Raw genomic sequence first — 21,406 nt, 5'->3', positions numbered from 1 at the left:
TGTTCTCCAAGCTATATATTTTTTAAGTATTTTTGGATTGCTTGGATCATTATCTATGTACAAATATTAATTTTCAAGAGTCTCCATATTCCACTATTTCACAAGTGATCATCCTTAAGAATTCTCTAGTGTATGCTTTGATATTGTTGATTAATGGTATCTTTTATGACAATTGTAATCCAGTTGTACACAATCCTCTGGCTTTCTGTTAGTTCTCTCTTCCCTATTTCCACTAGTTCTGCAAGTTCAACCATTTGGCCCCACCATCTTGGAACAGATTCCAGTACTAAAACAGCCATGAACAATATTCCAATTTTGTCTAAAGTTTTGACTCTGTTTCTTCTATAATGATAGAAGAGACATCAAGCTGACATTAACACTTACAATTTGCTACTTGAAATGTTGAATTTTCAAGTATTTTATAGCAGACAAATTGTATGCCCTTTGGCTGTCAAATTATTGCTAGTGCCAGTTTTTACTTTATTTCAGTATCTGTGCTCTTTTTTATTCGTCCTTTCATATTTGAAAACTTCTCTAGCCACCATCATAATAAAAATTGGAGTAGAAAAATTAATTTCCTGGGAGCCAATGACAAATAAAAATTAATGCAGGACAGACAATTTTCCCAATGTGAAAGCCTTTTCTGGCAAACCAAAAAGTATTAATGTAATGAAAATGATAATTTTAAAAATTATAATGAAGTGTTATATATTTTCCATTGACAAACATTTGTTGTTTAATTGGCCTCATGGTACATTCTGCAGGGTGTCCAAATTATTTCTGCATAATCCAAAGTGGACTGTTGTGTATATATATATATATATTGTTAATAGGAAGAAGCCATACTAATACAAAGGTGCAGGCTACACATTATCTGCATTTCTGGTCAGAGGGGGCCCAACTATTAGAAAAATGAAAACTGCAAGACACTGTCAAAAAAGGACATTGTTCTTTTATATTTTATTTGCTGATCTCAAAGAAATTAAATAAGTGTGTAGACTTGTGCGACACTTGCCACAAGTAGGACTTATGATGAGTATTGTAATGTGTACAGTTAAGAATATTTTGTTTTATTTTATTTTTCTGTTGATTATCATTTCACTGTCAGACATTTACTTACAGAGATTAGAGACCAGTCTATAAAATATAATTTCTGTTATTTCAATGAAATTTCAACAACAAATCACCAAGCGGTGAAGACATAAAATCCATGTTGTTTATGTGGAGATTTCTGTAATACAAATACAAGAAATGGGAAATCATTGAAAAAACAATGAAGACTTTATCTTAAATTATGTATCTGACCATATAAATGACAAGTTAATGAGTAGTTATGATTACAGCAATCTTCGGGACTCCCACAGTAATTGTACTGGACAATCATTTAGATCTGCTGGGTAACCAGATTGTCATAGCTAATTTGTACAAGGATGACCATAGATTTTTTACCCCCTGACAAATAAAAGCAGTCATGATTTTGTGGACTTTGATAGTTTGTATATTTATGTACCTTACTGCTAACAGAACATATGCTTCGATTTATAGTACAATTCTTTGCATTTCAAATTGATAATGTTAACCTTGGGGGAAAATAATTGACAATGATTTTGATGGAGAAAATAATACAAATTAATTACATATTGTACATCTTGTAGCAAGATCAGCTTATAATGAAGTACATGATACATAGAATTTTACTGCAACTTTATGAAATGAGGTTTGTGACCATACTTTCCTTATAACAGGAACTATGTTCTATGGTCTTAAAGTGAGGAAGTGCTGTATTTACCATAAAATGTACTTTATTTGAATGGTTTTAATTTTTCAGTCATACATTATAAAATATAAATAAATTTTATTAGAAACATTATTCACATTTATCAAATGATCTTAGGATATTTACTGAAAATTCAACACATTTAAGGGTATTGTCATCCATTCCTGCAAAGTCACATCATGTCACATAAATATACTATTTTTGACACACACACACACAGCACAACGTTTGACACTGCCTCACAGAAATGCATATGCAAAAAAAATTATTTTAATGCTCAGAAAAATTCAGCAAGATCTTCAAGGAAATTTGAATAATAATGCCATCCAGTCTGTAATGAGTACAAAAGATAACACCAAGGAAACCTGTATCACCTTCAAATCACCAATTACTTTGGAGAGTAGCAAAGTCTGAATCCACAAGTTAATGCTGTTCTCCATTGTCTAATAGATGGTGACATTTGAGACTCCAGTAATCCATGACTAACTTATAAATGATAGAAAGTGGATGCAAACTTTATTCTCATCTTGTTTGATAATGGGTTTTAAGACAAACTTTATATATTTTGTTTGCCTTTGGTATATAATTTTTCTGATTTTCTGTTTTGTACAACAAATTGGAAACGTTAACTTCAGTATAAAATGAAATTTCATTTTTGCAAGCAGTTAATTATGGGACAGTTTACCAAAAGTTTTTAAAATATTTCATTTTTGCAAGCAGAATGTTTCAGAGCAAATTACCAGAGGCTGCAGTAATTATCTGTGAAACCTTGAACCTATGCATTACATCATTTTAACAAGGACACATTGTCCTTTTATTTTTGTTCTTTAAAATAAAAGAAAAGACAAAACAGGATCAATCTAGCATTTAATTATATATGTATTTATATTGTTAGGATGATATGTATGCAAAGTGGTCATATACTTATTATATAAGCATGTATTTCAATGGTTTAAGATGAAAATAATGTGTGAGCTTTTGGAAGTCCAATATACCTATTCATAATTGTTTTTAAATGGGGTGATTTTTTTTGGATGAAATAGCTAACCTTTTTTAATTATTTTACCAGAAGCAAAAATTGTTCCCAACTCTCCTACCTTGAACAACCTCTAGATGTGCAACTGTACCCAAAAATGTCTTTCAAGAACTTGTTAAAAGAAAAATATTCTTTGTGATTTGTGTCCTAGCACTTTTCTTTGTAGATTTTTCTCTCCAAGCTTGGCTTCATGAGAATGGGCTCCATGTTTATCAGAGTCTGACATCCCTGGAAGTGTCCAGGCTTCTGGAGAAGATGGGTATCAGCTATCTTCTAAATGACCAGCAGTGTGACAGACAACAGGTGCCCTTTATTCCTCAGACAGATGGCTGGAATTCTTGTGAGTTGACATAATTATTATTCAGACATTGAATGACAAAACATTAAAGAATGATTACAGTTGAATGCAATAAAACATCCATTTTCTTGATGAGATTTTTTGACTCAAAAGAGATCAGAGAGTTACATCTAAAGTGGTGGAATGGGTAATTTGTATGAACTGATTACACAAACAAGATGATGGTCTTTGCTAATTCAGATAATTATAATTTTACATTACTTTCATCTTCCTAAGAATAACTGTGATATAGGCATGATGCATACTGTGAATGAACTATATTTTTATGGTGGTGGTGAACTAGTTTTTGTGGATTTCATGTTTGCATCAGACCATGAAATCTGATGATCTGAAGAACTATACTCTTCTTGTGAAAACAGTACAGCTTCTTCAGTGATCATAAATTTAAGTACCAACACAAAATGTAATTTTTAACAAAACCACAATAATTTGTATGCACAAATATAAATGAATTCTCATTATTCATATTGTTACTTACTGAACTGTAACAAAGAACAGTAAAACATTTTTCACATTATGATTTTTCTGTTCTGTGATGATTTGATTTGAGAATAATTATATAGTTTTAATATATATCTTTGATTTTTCTTAGATGATTATTAATTTTTTAATGTTGTGTCACTACTTGTTGCTTCAGTATATTATTTTTACATTTGTTCTGGATATTTTTGTCAAAAGATAATGCATTCTGAAGTTGTGATGTTAAATTATCTGATGACAGAATGTGCATTGAATGCACTTTGATCAGTTAAAACATGTTAAGATAAAATTCAAACAGATGACTTGACCAGATGTCATATACCTGATGCAGTCAAAAAGTTTTCCTCATGCTGTAGCATCAGCACTATTGCAATACACTTGTTGTTCTGTCAGTCCATCTGACCATCAGTCTGTTCATTTGTTAATAAGTATAATTTCCTGAACAAATGAATGCTTATGCAGCAAACAATGTGCCTCAGATGTTCTTATGCTAGACATGTGCAAGAGAGGTATTTATTTTGGTTCCCTCCCATGCAATGCCTTGAAGGGATAGGTTAAAAGTTTAAAAAATTCAGTTACACTGACAATTTTCAATCTGGTTGTCATTCTTTTTTCGAATGCTATATCCACACATACAAACATGGTATGGCTGAACATTTTTTATATAACAGACTTTTGGTTATGACCCCATGGCCACTGTTGAGGAAGGGGTGGTATCGGCATAGATTATCTAAAATGATACTTTTTTATACACTTGCTAAATGTCAGAAAGCAATATATGTTTTGATGTTAGTACATCTGTATGTAATAAAATTTTGTTTCTGCAAAATAATTTAAGTTTTCCACCATTTACAGTTACCAGACATTGTGGATGGCTTACTTTTGCGGTAAAGAGGAATGCGCCCTTAATTTCGGGGTCAAAAGGTCAAAGGCCATGGTCAATGTGAATGAAAGAAAATTGGCTTTCACACAATAACTTGAGTTCTCCATCATCAACAATTACAAAAATTTGTGGATAGCTTGCATTCAAGGTATAATGGTCAAAGTTCAATGTCATTGTGATGAAAAGAATGAAAAATTGTTTCTGTGCAATACCATTAGTTTTAGATCACATACCCAGAACAAACTTCATGGATGGCTTGCACTTGGGGAATAGAAAAAAGTCTTTAGATTTTGAAATTTAAAGATCAAAGGTATAGGTCATTGTGACTGAAAGTAAAAAAAAATGGTTTCTGCACATTAACATTATTTATCAAAGGCACATACATAGAGATACAGAAGCTAACTTTGTAGAGTCTTTTACTCATAATTTAAAGTTTGCTGGTTCTATTCATGTACATGCTCAGGTCCCTAGGTCAACTGTCTTAATGGTGTCCTAAGAAAAGACATTTAGTTTCTATTTTCTTTGCATTAATGTGTTTAAAGTGTTGTTAAAACCAATATAAGCAAACCACCAATACATCATCACAGAGATGGAACAAACATTTTGGATAACTTGCATTGGGGTGGAGAGTATCTGGATAGAAGTAACCCTTGCCCAATCAAAGCAAACACTCCTATGTTCAGTTGTCTGGCCACCTAGTTCCACAGCTGATTGGATTGATAGATGTGAGATGCAAATTCAAAGGCATTACTAGAGGAAGATTAAGAAACTGTCATCTTAGGTGATTTTATCATTGACTCGAACCCACGCAGACAGAGGTGAGATCCATAATGGAGAACGCTTTAGACCACTCTGCCACTCGGGGCCCCACTGTTGTATGTAATCCAAAGTATTGGTTTGAGATGTGAACCATCAAAGTTGCTAAAGTATATTGGGCTTTTATCCTGTAAAGCTTAAGGTATGGCCCTGTATTCATCATTTATCTGTCAAGAATTGCTTCTTACTACTCTAGAGGCTATATTTCTGATCCAGTTTTAGTCAAATTTGGATTATGGGCTTATATCATCAAGATCTCATACATGTTTGATTATGAACAAGGTGATCTTTTGCCTCACTAACATCTTATTAACACTCTGGAGTCCACATTTCTGATCCCATCTTGCTCAAATTTTAATAATGGACTAAATTATTCAGGTCTTGGATGATTTAATTATGGTTGAGAGTTGCAAATAATAATGAGGTGATCTTGCATCTGATTGTCTGGTCCATTATATAATCAAGTTTAAATTACTGGTGTTATGAACTGTATGTTGTTTACTTCTATTTCCTAATATTTTCATCATGTTAAACATCATTTTATGTAAACTTTATTGCAGCATGTCCCTATGATTTGAAGTTGCCTCCCTTGACAAGTGGAGTTACCTGTCTTATCCCAAGCTACTGTACTGGTGTCCAGTGTTGTGTGGATGTGGATTTCCTCAACAGATCCTTCAACACCTTCCTCCTCCTAGATTCCTGCAGCTACAAACTCACTATTGGCATTGAAAAATTGAATTTTACGAAGTACTTGTTTAACTACAACTGGGGGACACAGGATCATTGGTGGCTATTTGGTACAGTGAGAATAGAGTAAGTATGTCATATAGATAAAGTAATTGTGTTATACAATATATTTAAATATGTTGCAACTCTTTTAGTTGCCACAAGCAGGTAATCTTTACAGAGCTTACTATGAGTAGAACATATTTGCCAAGTTTTCAGATACTCTTAATTGCAAAACATGTAATGATGAAAGAAAAGTATACAGCTTTATTTGTTTAACTCAGCAGAACATATTTTTGAAGAATGCAAAAACTGTAATTCCCATATATGTGTCACAGTACACGTAACCTAATTTGTTTGACATGAAAAGAAACAGCTAAGGCAAGGTAGCCTTAACTTTGTATAGTGCTTCAGAAAATGTGTCAGTAAGTTTTTTATATGTTAACTAAAATTTTAGCTCATTTGTTTTGATCATGCAGTTTTTTTACATCACAAAAGGGGGCTCTGAGTGGCTGAGTGGTCTAAAGTGCTCACCATTTTATGGATCATTGCTATCTCATCTCTGTCTGTGTGGGTTTGAGTCTCAGGTTCAGCCAGTGTGGGTATGTGAGAAAGCTTGCCAGTAGCTTTTTGTGGGTCGGTGGTTCATTCTTGGGTTTTCCCAGGTTCTTCCTCCACCATTAATACTGGTCACCATGTATAGTCAATCATGTGCTGAAAAATGACATTGAACCCTACAACAACAACAACAACAACAACAACAACAACATTACAAAAGGGGAAGAATTGACTGTTGGTTATGTAACTAACACATTATAAATTAAACTGAGCTCAAGATGAGCATTCATCTTTTACAAGTTTACGTTTGGATCTTAGATCTAGCATGACCTTTTGCTACCAATTGTGAATTTTAAGAAGCACTGCTACTTTGATAGTTAATACAAACTACTACAGTTGAAATCAAAGTGAAGAATTTAAATTTATTTATATGGTGAAATGGTGAAAATTTGAACTATTTGTCTGGTCAGTTATAGAACAGCACACTTATCAACTTTCTTTCCTGGGACTTACTTCCTGCCCATACAGAGATATGTTATGTAGTGCATGAATGCATCTTTTTCACAGCATCTGGAAGCTTAATCATATAATGAACTTAACCTCTCTATAATGCTGTGATTAGATGTTGCAAGAAATTGCACTTTAAATTCATTAAAATTAGTGAATCATTTTTTTATAGAATCAATTGCATATGTATTTTCAGTATCAAAAAGTATTCAAATTCAGTTAAAAGAGAGGGCATTTAATAAGAATTGGAACATGTATGAATGTGAATTTCAGTTAAATAAATATATATTTGTTCAATGTTTGTCATTCTTTTCAAAGAGCCAGCAAAACATATCACTGCGTTCTTAAGATATGTTTAATTTTTTTTAATTAAATAAACAGAAATAAATGCCTGAATGCATCTGTAATTATGTAGGATTTTTAAAAGTCTGAAATTTAGATGCTTCACACAGCATATAATATTATTAAAGTTAATGCATCACAGGCATTATATTCATGGTATCTAAATTTCTTTGGGTAAAATTCATTAATTTATTTGGATAATAATAGATTTTTCATTGACCCACTCTGTCTCTTCAAAAGAAACTCTTTAGCACATGCTTTCTGGGTTCATAAACTGTAAACCAGTCCCACTTTATTGATGCTACCTCAAATATGCAGCGATTGGCAGATTTGGAAGCATCAGAAAGCATGGTAAATAGAGCTGTTCTCCATGTGAAGCTGTGGCAGCTCTGTTGAAATGTTTAGAGAGATGGTGGAGTGACTTTTTCTTAGTGCTGACCACACTCTTTCCTTCCCTATTACAATTTAAGGAGAGATGGAATATTTAATGAGCTGTGCTGTTGCTGTGTTTTTCAACATAAAAAGTTCTGTCAATTTAAGTCAATTTAAAAATAAACTACTCTCATATGGTCATAAGAACATCTCAAAATTTAAAATATGTTGCAAGGTATGTCAGCAGTTAGCCTTAATGCACATACAATATCCTCCTTTTGCACCAAACCATGCTGCAGATTTGTCTTAAGCAAGGTACATGAATTTCATGGCACTTTCTAAAAGATATTTTCAGTATAATTATCTTTGCAAAGTATCCTGGAAATTAAGATGTGAGAAAGTAATAAAATATTTGTAAAAACATCAGTTGCAGGGCAAAAACTCATTGATTTCAACACAAAATCCCATGGGGGGGGGGACGAGGGTCTGATCAAAATAATGCTAATAAAGACAAACTAGTTCAGTAAACCCATACTTTATTCACATTAATTAATTCATCTATCATGATCTCAGCTAAAACTGAGTCATAAAAACTGTGAATGGTAAAGGTTTTAAAAATATCAGAAAATCGCAATTTATATCATTAAAATCCACATAAAACTGCCAGAAAGTTGCTATTGTAGCATATTGACTCTCATTGTGATGTATTTGTGTGGAGAAGATCATTTTCCAAAATGTTTTGATGAAATGTTCGAATGTATGTTAACAGGTTTATATTTGAGGGGTTGAGGCCATAAATAATTACTTCAGTATCTGAAATATCTGCTTTATCACCAGCATGTAACTCTCACAAGTAAATTCCCAAACCAAAATTGCAAGCTTGTTTTAAATCTTGCAGCAAGCTTGCCACAAGCTAATTTATAAAGCTTGCAGCAAGCTTGTATTTGGAACATTGCAGCAAGCTTGCGCAAGCTTATTTAACAAAAGTGTCATAAATATGCACAAGCTTGTGCAAGCTTAAGCTTGCACAAGCTTGTTATTTATTTACCTAGTACAATAAGTATACACAAGCTTGCGCAAGCTTGTTACTAGCTTGCACAAGCTTGTTACTAGCTTGTGCAAGCTTGTTACTAGCTTGTTAGTAGTTTGTGCAAGCTTGTTACTAGCTTCTTGCACAAGCTTGCACAAGCTTGTTATTTATTTACCTAGTACAATAAGTATACACAAGCTTGTGCAAGCTTGTTACTAGCTTGCACAAGCTTGTTACTAGCTTGTTACTAGTTTGCGCAAGCTTGTTACTAGCTTGTTGCAAGCTTGCAGAGATTTCTTGCTACAAGCATCTGGGCTTTCAAAAATCAGACATGATTGTGTTTTCCCCCCTTCTAAAAAAAACCCCCTGAAAATGTGAAGGGGGGTCTGGGAGTCCGAAGGCCCCTGTCCAAAAATGCATTTTAGACTCAACTGCTCCTGGTGGACCATATTATCGTAATATATTGCAAAGTTTTACTTCATTCCAACGAAGTAATCTGCATATTTAATCATTAAATAATGTAATCTTATAGTTGCAATGCAGTGGAAAACAAATCTGTTCCGCCAAAACATTAAGTTTAATTCCATTGTTCAAGTTTATTCATTCACTGCAAGCTTACCCAAGGCTGCAGAAGTTTTATGTGTTCCCCTAGCTGCAAGTGTCACACCCCTATGAAATGATCATGAATAATTCATGAACTGGCATGAACTGTTCATGAACTTGGTTCAAGAACCATTCATGAAAGTTCATCAAAAGGTTCATGAATTATTCATGAATGTGCTAGAACTGAAAACAGTCCACAAATTGGATCATCATCATTCATGAACAAGTGCATGAACATATTCATGAACTATGATGAACAAAGTTTCTCAATGATTCATGACTTCATGAACAGTGCCTATAAAACAAAATATGATTACCTGACAAGTTGCAAATACCTATTTCATCTTGAAACATACAATAACCTTAGATGGGGGAGGGGGTTAATACAGTATAAAATGCAACATATCTTAAAAACTGTATTTGATTTCAGATAAATTTAAACTGACAAGTGATATTCTTTTCTTTTTTTTACCCTTAGCAACACTTTTTGTATGTTCTGTAATTTTTCTTTGAAAAATGTTCAAGAGATATTGGGGCAGTTGCTTGCAATCAACTGTTGAAGCAGGTTTCTCCTGACCGATCTTCTTCCAGAGACTGACCTGTCTGATAACTCTTTTGTGAAGATGTTCAGGGCCTATAATTTAATAAAATCCTGTCCATTGTCACTACTGAATGTCTCCATCTGCAACTTAAGCTGTTCCATTTGATTACTGTTTGAATCTTTAACATTGTTGCAGCAGTCACAATTTAATGTCTCTCCAGTTTTCAAATTTTCCTCCTTAACCTACAAACTTCATCCTCTAACAATTTTACTTTTCTGCTGTCTGGTCTGAAAAAAAGCTAAAGTTAGTTAATTACAGATAATCTCTGATCAACATTGTTTTTAGCTTTTAGCACATTATCATTGTACCCCACTTTACTTACTGGAATAATATGATCCAACTCAAAATGATTTAATCCCTTACACATAATACTGAGCATTTATATTATTGCAGAATTTTGTCACTAGTTTTATATTAATTGAATCTGTCTAGCCATAGGTATAGTCACAGGAGACAGATGTTTTATTCAGTAAAATATGACAATTATTTTGACAACATCATTACACTAAATAACCGTATATATTACAGATAACGGTTATTTCATGCTTTCAAATATTTTTGCCATTTTTTATTGATAAAACACCAGACTTGTGTGGTATAGGCCCTTAGTATGTCGCTAATGCATCCACTCCGACTCTGCATGTTGCGTATAGCTGCTTCCCGTTTCATCACGTTGTTATTTGCACCTGTATTGTGTACAGTTTCACGCATTAACTATTTTCTTGAGTTGTTTTTTTTTTTTAAATTACCAAATTACATCAGATTATAGAAATAGTGATATCATGTAAAAGAAAATGATCTCGAACATCTCAATTCCTATCGATATCGTACCACGTCTGGTATCGAGAACTGTGGGGTGGGGGTGATGATGTTTAGTGATTTTCAAAACTTCAGTGAGTAAGTTTAAATTAGGTCTGAACAAAATCGTGTCATTACCTTGGTTATAAATAATATGATGACATATATAAACCAATAAAATATCCATATAACTTCTACTGAAATAATCACGAATGACCAAGAAAAAGATACTCACCGTAATTTTGGTCATCCAGGCTTGATATGCTTTTCCGCCTAATTTTGCTCTCACCAAATCATTTCCTTCATATTCTTCAAAATCGCTTCTCTGCACTTCTACTTACTTTAAAAAAATTATATTGAAAATATTCTCATCTGTCCATTCCATGGAGTCCACGGTTTTTGTTCGAGGTTTTTGCCTAACCATCTGCACGATCTTTGGTTTCTGAGGAAGCTTAACTGTTGAAATCTCTCACATATATTAACCAATCATATCACATCTTCTTTCATAGTCATCCAATCAGGATAATCGTTGTTAATATATTTCAGTTTTTACTGCAAATTGGCAACCATTGACTAAGTCAATAGAATATGCAGTTTATAACAGTAATGGAGAAAAAAAACAAACATTAGGACAAAGTCATTGAAAGCATTTTAAAGCAAATACATTTTGTTGATGCTGGCCAGAAAATATTTTCCCATATTAATCCAGAAATACTCAGGTTAAGTACACAAGTATTAAATTAAAGATCTGTATGAACATTTATACAGTATATCATTTAAAAAAAGAAAAAAAAATTCACCTTTATTTAAATTTCACTAATATTGTGAGAAGTTTGTATGATGAATTTTCATGAACATTTTATGAATATAATGATATAGATATTTAATATACATTTTTTTAAGAAATATCTTGGTATTGCATCAAAGTACTTGAACTGTTCATGAACCATTAGTTCATGACATTTCAGGAACTTCAAAGATATTATAATAGTTCATAAAAGTTCATCAATGTGTTCATGAACTTCAAGTACATGATTCATCAATATTCTTGAAGTTCATGAACTTAGCTGAGGAACTTTCATGAACACTTCATGATTTTTCATCAAGTCATGAACTTGTTTTCGTAGGGGCGTGACAGTGATGGTGCATGCTACTTGGATACATGGTCTCAAACTTTCACAAGCAATGTATATATATATATATATATATATATATATATATATATATATATATATATATATATATATATATATATATATATATATATATATATATATATGTGAAGAAACATGTTGCAAGCTAGTTTAAATTTACTTTCTGAAACATACAAGAAAGCTTGCGCAAGTTAGTTTTACTTTCTGAAGAAAACAAGTAAGGTTGCGCAAGCTAGTTTTAATTTCTGAAGCAAACAAGAAAGCTTGTGCAAGCTTGTGAAAGCTTGTACAAGCTTGCAGTTATTTCCAGCTATCTTGCCTAAGCCTGCACTTGCTTGTACAAGCTTGTGCAAGCATCCATGTTAGCTTATAAACATCAAACTAGCTTATCGTAAGCTTACCACAAGCTTGACACAAGCTTTCAGCAAGGATGCATTTTGATTTGGGAATCCACAATTTCATTTTCCTCTTACCCTCTGTTAGAAGATTGGTATCCCCTAATTTAAAGGTAAATAATATTTATGCCCACTGTTGTTGGATGTAAGGTATTTGAGTAGCCTACTTCATTTAATTGCTTATATATTTATTATTACAACAGTTCTAACAAAAACAGTTTACATTCCACTCTGAATGCTTGTATTTTACAGTTACACTATTATCAACATGGCATCAGAGGCTAAGTTCTTGGTGAACATGACACTGAGTTTGTGCTTTGAAGCCAGTGGTTCTTGCTACCTATCTATTCCAATATTTAGGAATACAGTACTGCCTAAAATCACATGTGACTGGAGTCTTGACTTCATCAACCCAGGTGTGAAATTTAAATAACTGTCTTTTCTTTCTGAATAAATGTTTCTTATGGTGTCATGGTTTTCCTTCTTAACTGCATGAATGTAGCAAAAGTATTTAATTATTTTGTGACTTGGTGTGCAGATTCTATTTACAATGGTGCATAGTACCAGGTTATTTTTTTTTTACACTTGCATTATGGTTTACAACTTATTTGTGTTCAAACAAATTTTTGTGTACATTTCACGTTTTCATATACCTCTATTTGAAGATTTTGCTTTCTAGCTGAATGAATTAGAATGATAGCATCTAAGTTAATTTAATACAGTTCAGTGGATAGTTTTGCTGATGCATATTGACTATTTATAATTTATTTTAAATAATTCTTATGATGTCATGAAAGTATCTTTTAATTTTCTTAGCTTTTTAAAAGTAGCAAATGTAAATGATTATTTAGCACACCTGCATATAGATTGTACTTGAAAGGACAAATAGTTTTTTCTTTCTTTTTTCTTATGTTGCTAATACTTGCAATCAATTAACAACTTATTTGTGGGTTTTTTGTGCCCAATACTCACATTAATTATCAGTAATGCATCAAAAAGATTAAATATTCTTTCTTTACAGACTTCTCTCTCAACAAATGGTACACTGATATGAATATACCAGCTGGAAATAACTTGGGAAGTCATTCATTGGTACTGTTAATGAATGACCTAGGTTTGACTCCTTATCTGTTGGACAACCAGTGTAATGCCAGTGATAATCTTTACATTCCGACCAATGCAGATGGTTGGAACATCAGTAGGTTTATTTTTTTATGTTATTATTTTAATGATGGCATTTTAGAAGAGACATTCCATTTTAGATTAAAACCTACTCTTACTAATCAAGGTCATTTCAGCATCTGTTACAGGGAATCAACATATAGTTATAAAGATAATATTTTACTAAATGTTAAAAATGTGTACGTTATTTAAGATTCATGCAGAATATATATATAAAATATTCAACTACAAATGCAAACAAGAATTACAATAGAGACAATACAATACAAAATTGACACAATTCATATGTGATGAAAATATCATCCATAATTATAAATAATGTACAATCCTTACCAGAACTAAGACTTCTATGTGAAAGAAATGCAAAAATAGATGTAGATATATATTCTGCAAGTGCTACATATTAGAGAGAGGTTTGTAACTGATCTCCATGAAAACGTCTGATAGACTGAATTGAGAGAAAGAAAGATAGGGCAGGATTAGTAAATAATGCACACCAACATGCAATGCACATGTTGTTATGGTGAACACTTAATCTTTAATTCACTCTACCTAATTAAATATACAAATACATGCTACATGAGATGATCTCCATATTCTACTACACATAGTAATGTGCAGTCTAGCAGGCTGTATACTGTAAACATACAATGGCAAGACAACATATACAACAGCTATAACATTTATGCTCAGTATAACACTGGCTAGACATCTTAATATGAGTACTAACATTACTATAGCAGATGAATAAGGCTCATTTCTTTTTATGCTGTAGTCTTAAGTTTATTGCTTCTTTAGAATGAATAGTCTAGATCAAAAACTGTGAGAGTTTTGTTTAGTTCACATCACCTGAAATGTATTGGTTTGAGTACATCTGCAGAATCAAAACAGACAGTGATTAGCACACCATTGTGACAGGTAGCCATGCTGCTTACTTGAACATGCTAAGTATTCATTGCTCATTAGACACTAAGTGTACAGAGCATTGATAGGTAAACAACTGTTTAACTGTTGTATGTAATGGTACAAGCCAGAAATTACTGGTACCAAGCCTATGTTGGCAAGCCAATATCATAGGTCTGTTACTAGTATAATCTAGGTCTCCCAATTTGTTGCTGATGTAGCTGAATGCATAATAGGGAGCATGCAAAGAAGGGAACTAGTCTAATTGGCATCAGGCATCATAAGGAAAAAAGTACAGAGATTCAGTACTTTAACTAAGATGGTGTATGCAATCTCACAAGCACCAGAAGTATGATACAGTTGTCAACATTTAGTCAGAAATGCAAATTAAACACAAATCCATACATATCAAAACTTAATTTTTGAAAATCCATATTTTGGTTTAAATATTGGTTCTTAATTTCAAACATAGAATGGAGTTCTGTGATTATTAGTTTGAATAAAGAAAATGAAATTCCAGTATATATGGTCATTGCTAGAAGAAGTTTGAAATATTAACCACAACTGAAAACAGAACATGACCCATTTTCATTTTTTTGCTATTTTGAAGTTTATTCTTTGTTCATTAGAAACAGATCTAGCTTGTGCTGATTTACTTAATGTCCTATTGATCAAAACTGGCATTTAAAATTGATGGAAAATATAGGTTTTGTTTTCCTTGGAAAACTTAATCTCATAGCATATTGGCATATTGGCAGCCAGGTTCAAAACAATATTGAATGTAAAAGTTGAATTTTGCAACTAGATTTTTTTTCTCAATTTGCAAACAAATGGTAATCGGAGAAACAAAGTTAAATCCAGGTGCTGATTATTTATCTTTTCAGCATGTCCATCAAGAGTTGAAACTCAGACATTGCCAGAATCTGTAGTTTGCCATATTCCTGCCTACTGTACTGGTGTTCAATGCTGCATGAATGTGGAATTGCTTGGACGTCACGTATCTACACACCTGGTACTGGATTCCTGTAACTATCAACTGACAGTCAGCATTGAGAAGCTCTCCTTCAGCATAGCTCTGTTTGATTTTGAGTATGGCAAAAAGACAAGAGTACAGTTGCAAGGGGTTTTTGGGGTTGAGTAAGTAAATTTATAGGATTTTGCTGAACATTTTGAAGATATTTACATAATAAGACTATGAAACATACACTTGATGAAAAGTGTTATTTCTTCATTCAGACCCTCGTCTCAACATGTGTGTGTTGCATTTTTTATGTCAGTATGTGGAACATGTAAAAAGTGTCATTGTTTTGATTCACATTAATATTTTCTTGTTGTCTCTGTCACTTATCACATTCAGATATTTTGAATATGATATTTGTCACTTTTAACAGCTTTCTTAAAAATTATTTTGTGATACTTAGAGATCATACCCCATTCTCACCATTCTACATCACAAGTGTCTGGAATGCTTGTGCTTTTTGACAGTGGCTTATGTGAAAGCCACTTGAATGAAATTTGTTAACCCTGTGAGACAAAAGATGTTTTCTTTATGTGAACTCAAGAAATAAACTCTCTTGTGATGTATCACAAGTAAAAATCTTGCTTTCTGAAAAAAATATGCAGCTTATTTATAAAATTTGGATTCTTCCTTTTGAATATTTTATATTTTCCTTGAGCCCGTATGAATGGAAAGTGAAATATAGTAGTCACTTTGCTAGCACCAGTATCATCACTGTCAGCATTTTGTTAAGGTGTTGGTTTATGTTTTTATTTGTATATATTTCAAAACTTCTTGATAAATTCTCATCATATTTTGCATTGATCATTATGAAGCTAGGATGAATGGTTGTACAATATGCTTGACTGCCTCTTTTTCCTAGGGATCAAAATCAGTCATATATAATTTGCATTAAAGGTTTTAGTCAAAGTTTTTCTTTTACACATGCCATGACTTCTTGGTCATAACTCATTCGGACCCAGCACTGTTTTTAGTATCTCTGCTGATATGCCTCAGAAGCACAAAGCTGTGTCTAGCTGCTTGTGCCCCATAGTTTTTACCTGTTTGATAACATTGTGCACGTGCATTCACTCTTACTTTAATTTCTCTTCTTATATCCAAACAAAATCCACAACATTTTCACCATTTATTTCAAATGAATTTGTCGACACATTGATGTAATTTTTTCCCTATTTGTCGAAGTCTTTCACAACTTATTTTTTCAGTATTTACAAACTTATGTGCAACATTTATCCGCAAGAACTCCATCATCATCGCTGTCAGCATCATCATCTTCGGACAGTTCAATCTCAGAAACTTCTATGTCAGAATCTAAATTTCACAAAATATCCAACTGCTGAACATATCTTTCCTCAGCTTGCTCAATATTTTCAAGATCAAACCCAAGAAACTCCACATTTTTGCTCTCATCAAAAATCACTCTTCCGTCCACCATCATTTACGATTTTTCATGAACAGAACACGTGTTGTTAAACTGCTCTCAAACTTTAGCCCTTGGCTTCTGAACAATTTAAATTTCCATAAATGAAAGCAAAATCATTTCTGATTGGTTTAATAGTTGTTTGGTTCTTGGAATAAACTATTTCTAACCAATCAGAGACGTTGTATCTAACACACATTCATCACGCCTGGAGACGGGATCAGCCATTGAATGCAGTAAACAATTCATGACTACAGGCGGGATTGGCCAATGAATACAGAAACTGGATCATGCCTACAGATGGGATTGGGGCCGAATGAGTTAAACAAAGTAATAGAAAAGAGCAAAAACCAACAAGATTTCTAAAATTCAACAAATAATATATTTCCCTAAAATAAAAAGCGAAAATGTACAAAAAACAACTAGATTATTGTGAATTAATTCCCAAATAATCATAGAATTACTAAGTCCTAATGAATAAACTTTAGTGGTATTCCAAAATAAATCCAATGCTGGAAGTGTTGATGTGCCTGTGATAGCCTGAATAGTAATGATGTGCCAATAGTCTTTGTTGAATCACAATAATAATATCCAAGAATATATCCTTATTTCAGTTTTGCTATAAATCCAAGTCTCTGTTTCCAAGAATATTATTTTAGATGAGCACTTTGTATTTCCAGTGAATAAATAATTTGTATAAATAAATTCCTAAAAATGTAAACAATGTTGTTTAAAAAACTGTCACAGATTTATACAAGGTCAGCTAAAAAAATAGAACTCTACATAACCCATAGCATATCATAAACAAACAAATAAATAACTAACTAACAAACAATGCAAATTAAATATATATAGCACATAATTCCTAAAACACTTTTGATGTAATTTCTTCATACTTTAGATGAATCATTATGACACTATGACAGCTCATCTTCACATGCTCACTTATTATTGTTTTGACCTTGGGGTCAATGTCACATATTACAGCATTACTTTGATCATGAAGGCTCTGACATGCAATCAGTAAGCATAAATGTGTGTCCTCATGATGGAATCTAAGGCAGGCAGGGAGTACAGATGATGAAATAATAGTATTCTGTTATGAGGAAAATACACCAGACTGAAATCAACAGTATAGAATTTAGTCTCAAACAGAGCAGGAATTTGTGGCTTGGTTGGAAAGCCAAAGAGTGTGAAAAAGTTGAACTTTGATCAGTTGCTTATGGAATGTTGCTTTGAAGTTCACTCTGATAATCTGCAGTTTGTGGTGATTCCCATTTACAGTATTTTAACACAAATCTCTCAACTCTTATAGAGGTTTAGTTCAATCTAGAAACATGGATAGCACCAGTTAGGCTGAGATGCTACAGCGGTTCTGTTACACCAGTATATACCAGCTTTTACTAATAAAATTTGCTTCCATATTGGAAAAAGATGACGCTATCTGTATTCATGTACGGACAAACAATAAAACATGTTTTAAGTCTTGTAAGTTAACTGTCTCAACATCAAAGTCTGTCCTGTGAGAAGCTGACTTATTTTTTTCATACAGTTGTAGTCCCATATCCTTGCTGCCTGATTGTCAGCAAAAGCAGTACCAGAAGGAGAGTTTGCTCATTGCTTTGGTGGGTTGAAAGGGTTTGATATTTAATTAAAGATAAAGTAATACAAATTAAAGATCTTCTTTCTGTTTCATCACCATTAATCCAAGCAGTAATATTCTTCATCATTTTATTTGCATTGAAGAATCTTGAATATCAAGATATTTCTTTATTGTGGAGTTTATATTTATTTTGCATACCATTGGTACTTTTATTTACTCTTGTTCATGCATGTTGTTTGCTAGGTGACTGACTAGGTTTGGATTTTCTATTTATAGATGACTGTAAGTCATGTGATTTAGCCATGCTGAAGTTGAGGGCTTTCACTTACACCAAGCCAATTAAACTAAATATTTTATGTAGTACACGGAAACACTTTAACTATTTACTTTATAAGTGAACTTGAAATGAAACTTGTTCATTGTGTTTGGATTAAGTTGGTGACTCAGGTGGTGAGATATTGGAATGCCACTATGGATTATCATACAGAGAGAAAATATCTTGTATGAATTGCCAGTTAGAACATTTCTTGTGCTCTGGAGACAATCCTTAAAGTGGAAACTCAAGATGAAGATTCAGTGAGTAAATGAATTGAGAGGCATCAGCTTTCATGAGGCCAGAAACAGCTTAAGTGGAAAAGTCCTCCAAAATACTGTCTGTACCTAGAGAGACATTACATGGCCAGAAGGTTCAACCAAATTCAAATTTTTAATGCCACTAAAATGTGATAGCAGTCAGCCAAAGAGTTACTAATGACCTCTGTTAAAGTGATGACTTTTCAGTACACATAAGAAGCAATAATCACTAAAATCAAGTTTAGGACAGAGATAGAAGTTTAAAAAGGCAGATAGGAACATGTTTCAGTCTCTCAGTGAATCAAATTTGACAGCTGATCATTGTGACAATGTAGTGGATTGAACAATCATATTTCCAAGATATTCCAGCATGTTGCTTGGGATACATTACCAAAAACATCAGTCATTGCTAATACATGTTTATAAACCTTGATTTGATAACACTCACACAGATGCCATCAGGAAATAGAAAAAAAAATTCTTTAAACGTTTCAATACCAATCCAACAGCTGAAAATATAAATAAATACTATATGTACTGAGCTAAGGTATATTGTGCCATAAGAAAGAGAGCAAAAGGAATATGAAGTTCTAGCTTCTCTATTGAATCAGTATAGAATATGTAATGAAAATCAGTGGCAAAATCAAAAGCAGCTGTATCAAAGACTTTTCAAATTCTGATGACGTGCACATGTCTCTGCCATAAATTTTGAATACTTTGGCTGAACATCTTTAAAACTGTTAATGAGAATTGTTCAGAACATTTCTTTCATTTCAATACCTAAAATGTAAGGTTTTTGGAATTCAGACCTTCATGTGATAAACCTTTGACTGTAGGAGAATTTCAAGACTCTTTATTGTGCCCATGACACAGCAACAAAACCAGATGGTATCCACTTCCAACTTTTGAAATACTTACCTGATAAAGCTATTACTATACTACTAGCATAAAATTTAGAACACTGACAACATCCCATAATTTTAGTGAGAACATCAGTGATACCAGTACCTGAATGTGGAAATGATCATTCTGACCCTTCCAACTATCACCCCATATCACTAACAATCAGAAATTTGCAAAATCATGGAAGGGAGGATAAATGAAAGATTACTCTGGTATTTCCAGTCCCAAGAGACTACTTTCAGACATTCAGTGTGGATTCAGAGATCAGATAAACACAATTAACCATCTTGTCAGACTTAAAGCATAATTAAAGAAGCTTTAGAAAAGAAAATTTGGGGAAAGCTAATGACACAACATGGAAGTTCAACATTATGAATGACCTATTCAATCTAGGTTAAGTGCTAACCTACCTGACCATTTTTTCAAAGACTGTAGTTTCACATCTGTGAAAGCTGTCTTCATAAAACCCAGGATTTAATATGTCATGGCAAATGTAGATAGGGAAACAAATTGAAATGTCTGTCTCCAGGTTCAGCAAGCTTTGAGTGCAACCTAAACTTGACTATGATTTATTTGTTGATGGATCAGCTTGTAAATTTTACTTGCTTGATAGATACAGAGTTAGGGAATTAGACTTTGCATGCATTTATTTTTCCACTTTAAAAGTCTCTATGCGGAAGGAAATGAACCATCACTAACTTTCTTCAAACAAAATTTACTTCTCAGCATATTAAAATCTCTCTTCCAATCTAACTTATCCCAAATACATTTAGGCCAAGATACCACACTTATGTACTTGGAAGCTAAATTTAATTTTTTTGAGGGAATGTGGTTTATTTTAAAATATTTGATTCTATGTTTTAAGGATTGTACATTTCTTACATTAATTTTCCTTATATAACTTCTACAGAGGTTTAACATCTATCATATTGTACTTCATGTTTATGTCTATTTTGAGGGCTATCTTCCTGTATTTTTTGCAAATTTTTATGTTTATAATTTTTCATTAAAACTTGTTATCAGTACCATATATCTAGTAATGTGCTGATGGCTGTCAAACCCTCACACACACACACACACACACACAGACCCTTATCAAATAAGATTGCCTTTAGTAAAGATATGGACAAAGCTGGCTCCAAATTGGAAGCTGCCATCTTGAAAATGTGTTTACAGTAATATATTTGCCTATAACGTTGCATTATCCAGTAAACAATGTTTCATGAAACAATGTTATAAGCCAAAGAGCCTAAAGTTTCAGCTATTTATCTACCTGGTTTTCTTGTCTGAAAAAGATTGCATGATTTCAAACACAAAGACCAATTTTTTCAGTTTAGATGAGATTTAAAGCTAATCTGGAATAGCCC

At 32.8% G+C, this 21,406-nt stretch overlaps 1 protein-coding gene across 1 annotated transcript in view; it reads left to right on the top strand.

Moving 5' to 3' along the window:
* LOC149805294 (uncharacterized) overlaps nucleotides 1–15,663 on the top strand; it is a 190,745-nt gene extending 175,082 nt beyond the window's left edge. The window contains exons 42-46 of the mRNA XM_089933887.1: nucleotides 2,980–3,153; nucleotides 5,911–6,163; nucleotides 12,690–12,853; nucleotides 13,459–13,635; nucleotides 15,407–15,663. Coding sequence (XP_089790013.1) covers nucleotides 2,980–3,153; nucleotides 5,911–6,163; nucleotides 12,690–12,853; nucleotides 13,459–13,635; nucleotides 15,407–15,663 — 1,025 coding nt within the window. The remainder of the gene's footprint in view (nucleotides 1–2,979; nucleotides 3,154–5,910; nucleotides 6,164–12,689; nucleotides 12,854–13,458; nucleotides 13,636–15,406) is intronic.
* The last annotated feature ends 5,743 nt before the right edge of the window (nucleotides 15,664–21,406 follow it).

Source organism: Sinohyriopsis cumingii, chromosome 2 (assembly GCF_028554795.1).
Source record: "Sinohyriopsis cumingii isolate HCF-2022 chromosome 2, ASM2855479v2, whole genome shotgun sequence".
In the NCBI taxonomy this organism is placed as follows: Eukaryota; Metazoa; Mollusca; class Bivalvia; order Unionida; family Unionidae; genus Sinohyriopsis; species Sinohyriopsis cumingii.
This window is presented reverse-complemented; position numbering and strand designations above follow the sequence as displayed.